Raw genomic sequence first — 14,568 nt, forward strand, 5'->3', positions numbered from 1 at the left:
GGTAAATTAAACTTATTTCAAACATTATTTTGTTTAGTCCTCATATTGTCATAACACATAAGAGAGCAAAGATACATCTTAACTTTAAATTTACCTAACGTAAATAAATCTCTAACAACCCTTATTATAAGTATTTGGAAATGATTGTGAGGTTCCTCAGAAACTTGGAAATACAGGAATAAAATTGTTTTCTTGGTGTTCAAATGTAAAATCAACACATAGCGGATTGAATAAAGACACGAGCTATTCTTTATTTTTATTATTAATATTTGTTTATTTATTTTGAGACGGAGTTTCGCTCTTGTTGCCCAGGCTGGAGTGTAATGGAGTGATCTTGGCTCACTGCAACCTCCACCTCCCGGGTTCAGGCAATTCTCCTGCCTCAGCCTCCCAAGTAGCTGGGATTACAGACACCTGCCACCATGCCTAGCTAATTTTTTCTATTTTTAGTAGAGATGGGGTTTCACTATGTTAGCCAGGCTGGTCTCAAACTCCTGACCTCGTGATCCGCTTGCCTCGGCCTCCCAAAGTGCTGCGACTACAGGCGCGAGCCACCGTACCCGGCCAAGCTATTCTTAGAAAAGGAAAAGTAGCACTTCACATCTGGAAGGATGGGATGTTAATCAGACTGAACATAAAGACATATATAAAGAATGTGTCATTCAGAATGGTAAATGTTGGTGGATTGGTCAGTTCAGTGGAGAAATCCAGGAAAAGGTACATCCCTGAGTAAATGTTGGCAATGACCTTCTAAACTTATGGGGGAATTTTGTGATTTGATTTCTATGCAGGCTTACCTAGGTGAAGTAAATGTGCTGATCATATGACCTTTAATTAGTCTGGCCTCTGTAATAGTTATTTCTAATTATAAATTAGTAGATGGACTTTTGACTCAGGGAAGGGAAGTATTTATCCTATGGAAGTCAGTGTTTTGATTACTGTGATAACATTTTCTCACTGTAAATTAATAAGCTGGCATGCTGTATTACAAGTCAGCCCATGGAGTTTGGTTATTATGGTTCAGATGAAGGAAGTATCTGCTCTAGGAGTATTGACACAATCATTTCTGGATCTTCTGGGTTGAGGGAAGTCAGATTCCAATGTATGGTGATTTCTTAAGGAAAGTACCTCTGCCCTTTAATTTCTTTGGGAAACATCTTGCTGGCCTGTTTTCTGGTGTTGACAATAATGACACACTAGAAGTATTTATTTCTACAATCTGAACACTAACTGTATGGATAGAATGTCCACCTCCTGCCTCCTTTCTTTCTATCTTAAAGATAGCTTTATGTTGGGTTCCTTAGCAATAAGTATATGATCAAGATGGAAACTTCATCCACCGCATGTGTATTTCAGTGCTGAACTCACCAATGGACATTTGATGACATGATCCAAAAATTACATAAATTACCGAAGAACAGAAAGCTGCATAAGCGATGTTGAGAGGAGGAATCAGTTGCCTTGCCAGCAAACTAAGTGTCAGGCCTGAAAAACAAGATAATTTAAGAAAAAGCAGCTTGTCTTTAAAAGTCACCTTAAATAAAAACTGTAAAGAATATTTAAAATAAAAATCATCCATGTGTATAGCTGACTGAGTGTGGTAATAGTATTTCTGGACATATGGTCCTTCATTAGCACTTTTTATTATCTTCTTTGATTCCTAGCTTCTCTTCCTATTTTGCCACATGCTTTTACACTTCAATTCAATATCATAGGCTGAAACATCATTCACTGTCAGGTCTTAATACTAAGCATGTGAAGCAAATACCACAGCAATAAGACCCCTAATTCCAACAGCTCAAAAGCAGCCCCATCCTTATTCCTAGTCTAGCACAAGCAGGCCCTGGGAATTCTCCAGGGCTGAAGATAAAACTGGAGAGCAAGGCAAGAATCACACTTCACTGACTTGAAGTTGGTATGTGTTGGTTCTCTTCCATAGGCCAATCACTGCAGCCTCTTCCTTCAGTTGCTTCTCTAATACTTACTTTCTTTTCTAAGAAGCACCATGAGAATTTGGAAATTTTGAAGCAAATGGACTAACAGTCATAGTGTCATCCTTTTGATGTTTCAAGCCCCTATTTCCTTCCCTAAGAGTCTGTCCTCAATTTACATCATACCGATATACTCATCTAAATTCAGTTATGAATTTAGTGAGGTGGTTTATTGTCTTAGATAAGCAAGGCTCCTTTTTATAAGACATTTCAAACATATACAAAAATAGAGTATAATGAATTCCATATACCCATCATCCACTTCAACAATGGTCAACCCATCATCAATCTATGCTTCTACTCCTCTCTCACCCTATATTACTTTGAGGCAAATCCAAGGCATTTGATTATTTAATCTGTAGATATTTTGGTATGTGTCTCTAAATGATAATACTCTTCTGATTTAAGTACAATATCATCATTATCCACTCAGTGTTCAAATTTCCCTGATTATCTTACAAATGATTGTTGTGGTAGAGGGTCTGTAATATGATCCACAATGGCCAATTGGTATTCTTTTTTTTTTGAGACAGAGTCTCGCTCTGTCGCCCAGGCTGGAGTGCAGTGGCGCCATCTTGGCTCACTGCAAGCTCCGCCTCCCGGGTTCACGCCATTCTCCTGCCTCAGCCTCCAGAGTAGCTGGGACTACAGGTGCCTGCCACCACGCCCGGCTAATTTTTTTCTATTTTTAGTAGAGATGGGGTTTCACTGTGTTAGCCAGGATGATCTCGATCTCCTGACCTCGTGATCCGCCCGCCTCGGCCTCCCAAAGTGCTGGGATTACAGGCGTGAGCCACCGTGCCTGGCCTATTTCTTTGCTTTTCTTTACCAGTAGTGTACATATCCCTACACAATATAGTTTAATATGCTCCCATTTTGAATTTTATATTAAGAGTTATACTGAACACAATTTTATTTTTTTTTTTTTTGAGACAGAGTCTCGTTCTGTTGCCCAGGCTAGAGTGCAGTGGTGTAATCACAGCTCACTACAGCTTCAACCTCCCAGGCTCAGGGAATCCTCCCACCTCAGTCTCTCAAGTAGCTGGGACTACAGGTATGCACAACCATGCCCATCTAAACTTTTTGTAGTTTTCATAGAGACAGGGTGTCACTGTGTTGCCAGGCTGGTCTTGAACTCCTGGGCTCAAGCAGTCCACCTGCCTCAACCTCCCAAAGTGCTAGGATTATAGGCATGAGCCATTGCACCTAAGCATAGTTGATTTTTATATGCTGATTTAGTATCTAGCAACATTCATAAAATCTTATTATTTTCTTTGTTTTTCTTTTATTTTTTATGCCTTTTTAAAATCTTTTTTGCTTTTAAAAAATCATATTAATTTTCTTTATATTCTTTTGAATTCTTTGCATAAAAAATCATCTGTGAATAATGAAGCTTTATTCCTTTATAATTCTTACACTTTGTACTTCTTTTTCTTGCTTTAATATACTGCGTATGCACTCCATTATAATGTTGAATAGCCCCTATTTACTTTTTTCTTTTTTTGCGACAGTGTCTTGCTGTGTCACCCAGGCTGGAGTGCAGTGGTAGGATCTTGGCTCACTGCAGCCTTGACCTCCCAGGCTCCAGTGATCCTTCCACCTCAGCCTCCCAAAGCAGCTGGGACTACAGGCGCTTGCACCACCATACCTAGTTAAATGTTTTTTTTTTTTTTAGTAGAGACAAGGGTTTCACCAGTCTGGTCTTGAACTCCTGAGCTCAAGCGATCTGCCTACCTTGGTCTCCCAAAGTGCTGGGATTACAGGCATGAGCCACCACGCCCGGCCCCCATTTACTCTTGAAAAGCAATGTGTAGCATGAAGAGAAAATCTTTTGTTAGTTTTATATAACTAACCAATGCTGGGAAGGTAAGAGAATTACTAGGTTAACAATCTGAGAATTAAGTTATCTAGTCTCATTTAAGCTTAGGCCATAGTGAAATAGAGAGAATTAAAATTTCCAAACTTTCCAACAACTTAAAATTTTCAAAAATTTTAAACCAATTTTAGAATTACAGAAAAGTTACAAAAATAATGCAGTTTCCATATATCCCTTCCACAGCTTCTCCTAATGTTAACATTTTATATAGTCATAGTATATTGATCAGAACTAGGAAATTAACATTAGAGATTAAAAACTTTATTTGAATCCCATCAGTTTTTTTACTAATGTCTTTCATTTTGTTCTAGGATTCTATCCAGAGTCTCACATTTCATTTAGTTGTTATTTCCCCTTATTCCTGCAATCTATAACAGTTCCATAATTTTTACCTGTCTTTCATGACTTTGACACGTTAAAAGAGTATTAATAGATCAGTTATTTTGTCAAATACTCCTCAATTTTGGTTTGTCTTATATTTCCTTATGGTTATACAAAGGTTATACGCTTTTGGCAAGAATACTGCAGAAATGATGTTGTATCTTTCTTATTGTATCATATCACAGGAGTCATGATATTCATATATTTTACTACTGGTAATGCTCACATTAATCACTTAGTTGAGCTATTTTCTCCTAGGTTTTCTATTGTAAAGTAGTGGGGTAGTTAATAAATATCTCGAGGGAGATACTTTGAAAGTATGCAAATCCTGTTTCTTAGTTTGTAAATTTTCACCCACTGGTTTTAGCATCCACTGGGTAGATTTTATGTACAATTATTACTGTAGTATTTTCATGAAGGTGATTTTGTATTTTCTTCTTTAATTCTACATTTATAAATTGGAATTCTACTGTAAGGAAGATCCAGCACCTTTTTAATAAGGTCTTCATCATATAGTATTTTTGTTTCATTTGAATAAAATTATTGTCATCAGGTATTCAAATGTAAGTACAATTTTTGAATTATTCACACTACAAATTATCTTATTATTAACATCAATTAAACTAATATTCAATCCCTTAATCAAGTATTAAGAGCTGGTTGGATGCATTCATTCATATAGCTATGTAATCTTTTTTTTTTTTTCCGATGGAGTCTCGCTCTGTTACCCAGGCTGGAATGCAGTGGTGTGATCTCAGTTTATTGCAGCCTCTGCCTCCCAGTTTTAAGCAATTCTCCTGCCTTAGCCTCCTGAGTAGCTGGGATTACAGGCACATACCACTACACCTGGCTAATTTTTGTATTTTTAGTAGAGACAGGGTTTTGCCATATTGGCTAGGCTGGTCTCGACCTCCTGACCTCAAGTAATTCACCTTCCTCAGCCTCCCAAAGTGCTCGGATTACAGGTGTGAGCTACCATAACCAGCTATGTAATCATTTTTATTCAACAGATATCTTTTGAGTACCTACTATGTGCTAGGTGTTGTGGTGAATGCTAGATATTACTCTAATGCCATTCTTATTTTGATACAAGATTATAATGATGACTTTTTAATTTAGCAATGAGATATCCTCCAACTTTGGTCTTTATTTAAATATAAGTAGAAACCAGCAGGGGACTCATAGTTAAAGCATCAATTCCAAGAGTTCAGCTGTCTCATTGCAGCACCATAGGAATATGCTAGAAATTTTATTCATAGAAATAAAATGACTATATTAATACAAATGGGCCATTTTAGTTGTAGCTGCCACATGAAAATTTCTTTTTGCAGGAATGCAACTAGCACATATGGTAACTTAGTGTGAATACTCTCTTATTCTGAGAATGCAAGGCTGGTTCAATATTCAAAAAAATCAATTAATGTAACCTGCCATATTAATCATCTAAAGAGAAAAACCACATGGTCATATCAATAGATGCAAAAAATCATTTCACAAAATACAACATTGATTTATGATAAATTTCTCAGCAAACTGGAGTAGATGAAAACTTCCTTGACCTAATAAAGGACATCAACAAAAATCCTACAGCTAACATCATACTTAGTGGTAAAAGACTGAATGCTTTCCCCCTATGTTCAGGAACAAGGCAAGAATGTCTATTCTCACCACCCTTATTCAACATAGTATTGGAAGCCTTAGCTAGTATAACAAGCAATAAAAAGTTATAAAGGCCATTCATATTAAAAAGAAATAAACATAACTGTCCCTATTAACAGATGACATGATTGTCAATGTAGTTAATTCCAGGGAATCTACAAAAAATTCTTAGAACTAATAAAGGAGTTTCAGGATACAAGAAAAACACACAAATATCAATTGCATTTTTATATGCAAACAATGAATAATTGGAGACTGAACCATCATTTAAACCCCTAAAATGAAATACTTTGGCACAAATCTAACAAAACACATAGGATCTCTATGCTGAAAACTACAAAAGGCTGATGAAAGAAATCAAGGGACCTAAATAAATGGAGAGACACACATAATCATGGATTGGAAGACAACATAATAAAGATGCCAATTCTCCCTGAAATGATCTATAGATTTAATGGAATACCCATCAAAATCTAAACAAAAGCCTTTTTTGGTAAATTTAGATAAGCTGATTATAAAATGAATATGGAAGAATAGCTAAAACGATTTTGGAAAAAAAATAGCTGGAGGAAGCATATCACTCAACCTTAAAACTCACAGTCAAGACATGGTATTGGTAAAGGGATAGACACATAGATCGATGGAACAGAATGAAGAAAATTTAGGAGACTCACACAAAAGATGCCTATTTGATCTCTGACAAAGGTGCAAAAACAATTCACTGGAGGATATTCTTTAAAAATGGTGTTGAGGCTGGGCACAGTGGTGCTCACACCTGTAATCCCAGTGCTTTGGGAGGCCGAGGCTGGCAGATCATGAGGTCAGGAGATCGAGACCATCCTAGCTAACACGGTGAAACCATGTGTCTACTAAAAATACAAAAAATTAGCCAGGCGTGGTGGCGGGCGCCTGTAGTCCCAGCTACTCGGGAGGCTGAGGCAGGAGAATGGCATGACCCAGGAGGCGGAGCTTGCAGTGAGCCGAGACTGCGCCATTGCACTCCAGCCTGGGCGACACAGCGAGACTCCGTCTCAAAAAAAAAAAAAAAAAAAAATGGTGTTGAGGCCGGTCATGGTGGCTCATCATGCCTGTAATCTCAGCACTTTAGGAGGCCAAGGCAGGAGGATGCTTGAGGCCAGGAGTTCTAGACTGCAGTGAGCTATGTTCATACCACTGCACTCCTGCCTGGGTGACAGAGCAAGATCCTGTCTCTAAAAACAAAACAAAACAAAACAAAAGCTCAAAAATTAACAATAAGAAAAAAATAAAACCTCAGTGGAAAAATAGGCCAAGTACTTGCACAAACCCTTCAAAGAAGATATGAGGATTGCAAGTTAGGCACATGAAAAGATGTTCAACCTCATTAACCATTAGGGAAATGCAAATTAAAACAATGATGAGATACCACTACATACTTCTTAGAATGGCTAAAATAAAAGATACTAAAAATGAGTCTATCAAAATCAAAACCTTTTGCTCTGGAAGACTGTTAAGAGTATGAAAAGGCAGGCTCCAGACTGGGAGAAAATATTTGTAAAACACAAAAGACAAAATAACTAGTATCCAGAATCTACAAAGCATTCTCAGATCTCGATAGTAAAAACAGAATTTAACTAGAACATGGGCAAAAGACATGAAGAGCCATTTTATGAAAACAACAGATAGAAATTAGCATATGAAAAGATGTTAAATATCACTAGCCATTAAGACAATGCAAACTAAAACCACAATGAGATATCACTACATGATTATCAGAATAGCTAAAATAAAAAATAGTGACAACAGCAAATGTTGGTGAGGATACAGAGCAACTGGATCACTCATAGATTGCTAGTGGGAATGTAATATGTTAAGCCACTCTGGAAAACAGGTTGGTGAAAAAAGGCAACAGGCAACTCCTATATACTCCAGCAATATACTACACTTCTAAGCATTTATCCCAGATAAATGAAGACTTAACATTTATTTTAAAAACCTGCACATGAGGCGAGGCGCTGTGGCTCTCGCCTGTAATCCCAGTACTTTGGGAGGCCAAGGTGGGTGGTCACTTAAGGTTAGGAGTTTATGACCAGCCTGGCCAACATGGTGAAACCCTGTCTCTGCTAAAAGACAAAAGTTAGCTGGGCATGATGGTGTGCGCCTGTAATCCCAGCTACTCAGGAGGCTGAGGCAGGAGAATTGCTTGAACCCGGGTGGCAGAGGTTGTAGTGAGCCAAGATCGTGCCACTGCACTCCATCCAGCCTGGGTGACAGAGCGAGACTTCCTCTCAACAACAACAACAACAACAACAAAAAACCTGCATATGAATGTTCATATCATCTATATATGTAATACCAAAGCCTGGAAGCAATCCAGATATCCTTCAATGGGTAAATGTTTAAATGAACTGATACATCTATACCATGGACTATTACTCAAAAATAAAAAGTTATAAACAATTCATATATACAACAATCTGGATGAATCACCACAGAATTATGAGGGAAAAAACCCATACCAAAGGGTTATATGCTGTATGATTCCCTTTAGATAACTTTCTTGAAATGTTAAAATTATAGAAGTGAAGAACATATTAATGATTGCTAGGGATTAAGAGGAGTTAGGGACAGGAGGCAGGTAGTGGTGGCTATAAAAAGACAACTTGAGGGATATTTGTGGTGGTGAAAGTGTTCTCTATCTTGACTGAAACAATGCTGATATCCTGGTTGTGAGACTGAACCATAGCTTTGCAAGATACTACCATTGGGGAAACTGGGTAAAGGGTACATGGGTTCTATCTGTTGTTTCTTACAAACGCATGTGAATCTATAATTATCTCAAAATAGAAAGTTTAATTTTAAAAATATTGACAATATCAACTGCTGATGAGGATGTGGAGGAAATGAAATTCTTATGCTTTGCGGGTGGGGATGTAAAATGGGAGAAAAACCACTCTGGAAAACAGTTTGGTGGTTTCTTATAAAGTTAAACATACACGTACCATGTGACCAGTGATCCAGCTCCAGCTTAGTAAAATGAAAACTATGTTCACTCAAAACCTGTACATGAATGTTCACAGCAACTTCATTTGTGAGAGACCGAAACTGGAAACAAAATCTCTATCAACAAGTGAATGGATAAACAAGCTGCGATATATCCATATAGTAGAATATTACTAAGCAATACAAATGAACTATTGATACACACAACAATTTGCGTGAATCTCAAAGGCATAATGCATAATGAAAGAAGCCAGCCTTTGAAATTTACATACTGTATTATTCCATTTATATGATGTGCTCAAAAAGACAGAATTATGGTGCTGGAGAACAGATCAATGGTTGCTAGGGGTTATAGATTGGGGGGATGTGACTTAAAAAGCATGGCATGAGAGAGTTCTGGAGGTGATGGAACTGCTCTGCATCAATTGTGGTGGTGGTTACACAAATCTATATACGTGTTTCTTTGTTGTTGTTGTTTTTTTTTGAGATGGAGGCTCACTCTGTCACCCAGGCTGGAGTGCAGTTGTGCGATCTTGGCTCACTGCAACCTCCACCTCCTGGATTCAAGCAATTCTCCTGCCTCAGCCTCCCAAGTAGCTGGGATTACAGGTGCGTGCCACCACGCCCAGCTAATTTTTGTATTTTTAGTAGAGATGGGATTTCACTATGTTGCCCAGGCTGGTCTCAAACTCCTGATCTCAATCAATCTGCCTGCCCAGGCCTCCCAAAGTGCTGGGATTACAGGCATGAGCCACCGGACCCAGCCAAGTGTGTTAAAATCAATCTGAGTATACACCAAAAGGGGAAAAAAAAGCCAATTTTACTATTTGATAATTTAGAAACAAATAAGTAAACAAAGACTTAAAAAGTCATCTGTTTTCGCCAATAACAGTGCTGTGTTAGAGTTGGATTTCAGCCACAACTTGTTCATGTTCTTGACCTCTTTTGTGCTATCCACAACCTGCCCGATCACAAGCTTCAACCCTGCCTGTTGAGCCTCAGAAAAATAGAGAAATGGAGATATTTAAAGACTATCTGGGGAACTATAAACTACTGTGAGTAAAGGATTTATAAAACCCATTCTATTTTTTGAGGATGAATTTGATCTGGGGTTAACTTTCTAGCTCTGTTTCCCTGGAAACCTTATAATGGTAGAACGTCAGCTGTGTTACCAGGCAGAATTGCTTATGGTAAAAATGAACCCAAATAGTATGTTCCATCTGGACCAAGAGGACTGTGAATGAAAGATAAATATCCAGTTGGAAGCCCTACCTTTGGGATTCTCTGAGCATAGTGACTCTTACAACTGGACTTGTCCATTGTGGGACTCTGGAAGCAATATTTATGGAACTGTTACAAAGTTGTTGATTCCTATTTAGGAAATGAGTTTTTAAAGCCCAGATAAGCTCCCACACCTATCTGTGTGATCTTGTTGTCTTACATCTGAACTGCTACTTGGAAGACCAAAGAGTGGGCACTGGATTGCTTGTCACTTGCTGGAGAGATGCTGGCATGCTATGTTTCCTATCCTTCACCTTTTTTTTCCTTTTTGAGACAGGGTCTTGCTTTGTTGCCCAGGCTGGAGTGCAGTGGTGTGATCACTCCTCACTACAGTCTCGACCTCCTGGGCTCAGGTGATCCTCCCACCTCGGCCTCCAGAGTAACTAAGACTACAGGTACACATCACCAGGCCCCGCTAATTTTTGTGTTTTTTGTAGAGACAGAGATTCACCATGTTAGCCAGGCTGGTCTGGAACTCCTGAGCTCAAGCAATCTGTCAGCCTTGGCCTCCCAAAGTGCTGGGATTACAGGCATGAGCCACTGTGACCGGCCTATCCTTCCCCTGTCTAGGTAAAACCAATGCCAAGTGAGATGTATTATAGTCATGAGTATGAAATAACTAGTTAAGGGAAAAAATAACAAAGAGTGGGTGTTACAAGTACTCTGGAAAGCATTCAAGGGTCTAAAGTAAACTAAGTCTTTTGGAACAACCCCGGAGAGGTTAGAAATCTGGCAGGTAAGGGAACAAATGGTAATGCTGTGAATAAAATTCAATATTTTCTTCTACTCATGTAGCACAAGTAATTGTTTACCCTGGGCACGTGGACAAGGTCTGATACATTGTCTTTGGATGAACAGGCTTCATATCTTCCTTACCTTGGGGAACTTGCACAAGGCCAACACTTATACCAGCAAGTAAGTCTCCCAGAAGCCAATCCTTTAATCGATACATACACATCCATTCTAGGAAGGGAAAGATTGTAAGCATGCATCGTAGGAACCTGTGCCATGAGCAGCTGTGAGAGAGAAGAGCAAAGACTTGGTTAGTTTCTCCAAAGAAAATGCCCGCATAGCCAAGAAAAGGCATTTGGCCCACATAGCCAAGAAAAAGCAGAGTCTTGTCAGCACTAATGACAGTTTGACATATTGGACCAGATAATTCTTTGTTGTTGGGTTGTCCTGTGCATTGCAGGATGTTTAGCAGCATCCCTTGTCTCTACACATTCACACATTCGATATCAGTAGAACTCCCTCCTTCAGCTGTGACAGCTAACAGTAACAATGTCTCCAGACATCGCCACATGTTCCCTGGGGGACTAAATCACCTTAGCTTCAGAACCAAGTGCTATGTATATGTCAAGAACTAAGCCATATACATCCAGCATGTAATCAATTCTGTGTTTTTACAGGATATTTGGGAAGAATTAAACCTAGCAATTTGCCAGTAGAAAAATGGACTGCTGTTGTTTTCTCTTGACAAGGACAGTGTTTTGAGGTGTGACATTGATAGGTGGAAGGGCAGTTAACACATTCATGTTATTCCCAATTAGGAGAGTCCCCAAGTGCGAGGCAGGTGCACAGAGCGTGTTCTTTCTAATTATGACCCTCTGTGGAGGAGAGGAGAGCATGGAACTAAAATTTTTACTAAACATTTACTCTGTCTGGCCTTGACCTGTGACATGTAGAAATTAGTAGAAAATAGAGAATATGAAGTCCTGTGCTTAAGGACTTAGTTATGTAAGGAAACAACTTTATAAAATAAAACTTTATTATCCTTTAGCCCAGTAGATCTCAACTAGGTGCAGTTTTGTTCCCCTATGTACATGTGGCAATGTCCAGAGACTTTTTTTTTTTTTTGAGATGGAGTCTTGCTCTGTCGCCCAGGCTGGAGTGCAGTGGCACAATCTTGGCTCACTGCAGCCTCTGCCTCCCGGGTTCAAGCAATTCTCCTGCCTCAGCCTCCTGAGTAGCGGGATTACAGGCATGCGCCACCATGCCTGGCTAATTTTTGTATTTTTAGTAGAGATGGGGTTTCACCACATTGGCCAGGCTGGTCTTGAACTCCTGACCTCAGGTGATCTGCTCGCCTCGGCCTCCCAAAGTGCTAGGATTATAGGCATAAGCCACCATGCCTGGCCCAGAGACATTTTTGATTCTTGCAATTGGCAAGTGGGTAGAGGCTAAACATCACAGAATGCACAGGCCAATTCTCCACAATAAAGAATTTTCTGGTCCAAAATGTCAATGATGCTGAGATTGAGAAAACCTGCTTTAACTTTTAGATCATCTAAAACAACAGAATCATCATTAATCAACCAGGAAAACCAATTTGGTTTTAAATTGTTTTTCATTATTTAGATTTTAGCAGGGGTTGAAAGCAAAAAGTATGAAGATTTTTCGTGTGTAAACTGAGCTAGATAATTGGGATTTGACTACAGCAACAAATATAACTTTAACATAGGGCTGAAGTGCATGCTCAGACAAGAAGTAATTTTACTTATGTTTTACTCTCACAACTATGGCATTACTATTGCTAAGGTAATTAATGCCAAACAAATATGACTTTACCATGGTCACAGGAATAAGTGTGAGTAGAGATGGGGCTAGAAACAAGGTCCTTGATTTCTAGCTCAGTGTTCTAGCCACTCTCCTGCCTCCAAATTTCCTATTGGCAGCTGTGAAATGCTGCTTGGCAGCCATGAGTAAGACCATTGGTTTGGAAGGAACATCACATTGCTGTTCTTAGGAGAGTCCCTGGGTGTGTGGCAGGTGTACAAAATATGCTGTTTCTAATTATGAGCCTCTGTGGAGGAGAGTAGAGCATGGCACTAGAACAGTTTGTTCCTTCACCTGGTTCAGTCTCCCTTCCTCTCTGTGTGTCACTTAAGGAAAGACCAGCCAGCCACCCAAGGCAAAGTCATCAAAGCTCTTCCCCATGGTGAAAAATACAATGGACACAGAGTGATGAGGCTTTAAGAGTGGCAGGAACTAAGGAGGGAATTAGAGGAATGGAAGTTGAAGCTGACGGCGGAACAGTATTAGCATTTAGACATGGATCTGGATTTCAGTTAAGACATCTTAAAAGTGAGAAATGGAAGAATCAAAATGAAAGCACAGGGGAGATTTTGATAAGAGGGGGGATTTGCAGTTGCTAAAGAGGAAGAAAATGAGGAAAGATATTAAGAGGTTTTCTGCAGAAAGGAAGAGATAGGGTTAAAAGATTATTTTATTTACATTAAAAAACTCACTTATGGCCAGGCGCAGTGGCTCACGCCTGTAATCCCAGCACTTTGGGAGGCCAAGGCGGGTGGATCACAAGGTCAGGAGTTCGAGACCGGCCTGGCCAATATGGTGAAACCCTGACTCTACTAAAAATATAAAAAAAAACAGGGTCTGTAGTCCTAGCTACTTGGGAGGCTGAGGCAGAAGAATCGCTTGAACCTGGGAGGCGGAGGTTGCAGTGAGCTGAGATAGCACCACTGCACTCCAGCATGGATGACAGAGTGAGACTCTGGCTCAAAAAAAAGAAAAAAAAAAAAGAAAAAGAAAAACTCACTTATCTAGTGCTATTTCCTAGTTGCTTTACAAATACTTTTTAAATCCTCACAATCGCTTTATGAGGCAGGTGCTAATATCATGTTGATCTTACAGATAAGGAAACCGAGGCACAGCAGAATTGAATAGCTTACCTAAGGTCCCATAGCTGAAAAGCAGCAGGACTAGTATTCAAAATCAGGCAGCCTGGCTTCAGAATTGTGCTTTTTTTTTTTTTTTGAGACGGAGTCTCACTCTGTAGCTCAGGCTGGAGTGCAGTGGCGCAATCTCAGCTCACTGCAACCTCTGCATTCCGGTCCTAGTTCAAGCAATTCTCCTGCCTCAGCCTCCTGAGTAGCTGGAATGACAGGCACGTGCCACCATGCCCAGCTAATTTTTGTATTTTTAGTAGAGACGAGGTTTCACCATGTTGGCCAGGCTGGTCTTAAACTGCTGACCTCGTGATCTGCCTGCCTCGGCCTCCCAAAGTGCTGGGATTACAGGCATGAGCCACTGCGCCCAGCCAGAATTGTGCTCTTAAGCACTGTGCTGTACTAATTTTCTGGTTCAAATTCAGAAGTGGAGAGAACCGTATGTTTTAGAAGTAGGGAGTAACAGTTGCTAGAAAGCTTATGGGAGGCAGAATGGGTCAGATTTAAGTGTCTGGATGGCAAGGCTAAGTAAGGAAGGTAGAAAGGAGTTAGGTTGAAATTTCACTGGGAATACTTATTTATAATGAGGGTAAAGTTGGGGAAAAAGACTATCATTTTATAGAGACAAAGCCAATGTTGCCCCCAAATACCCTCTTTGGCACATGCCCCCGATCCATCATGGAGCAGAGGAAGTGAGAGGACTAGCGGGGGA

The 14,568-nt window shown here is 39.6% G+C and overlaps 1 protein-coding gene across 5 annotated transcripts in view; it reads right to left on the minus strand.

Annotated features, from left to right (window-relative positions):
• Positions 1–14,568, minus strand: part of SLC26A8 (solute carrier family 26 member 8) — a 78,010-nt gene that overhangs the window by 54,177 nt on the left and 9,265 nt on the right. For 4 of the 5 annotated variants that reach the window (XM_032140881.2, XM_058432539.1, XM_058432541.1 and 1 more), the window contains exons 3-4: positions 11,047–11,186; positions 1,369–1,485 (exon numbers count right to left, since the gene is read on the minus strand). In XM_032140881.2, the coding sequence (XP_031996772.1) occupies positions 1,369–1,485; positions 11,047–11,186 (257 nt within the window). The remainder of the gene's footprint in view (positions 1–1,368; positions 1,486–11,046; positions 11,187–14,568) is intronic. The other variant, XM_058432542.1, reaches the window with a different exon arrangement.

This window comes from Hylobates moloch, unplaced genomic scaffold (assembly GCF_009828535.3).
Source record: "Hylobates moloch isolate HMO894 unplaced genomic scaffold, HMol_V3 SCAFFOLD_20, whole genome shotgun sequence".
NCBI lineage: Eukaryota > Metazoa > Chordata > Mammalia > Primates > Hylobatidae > Hylobates > Hylobates moloch.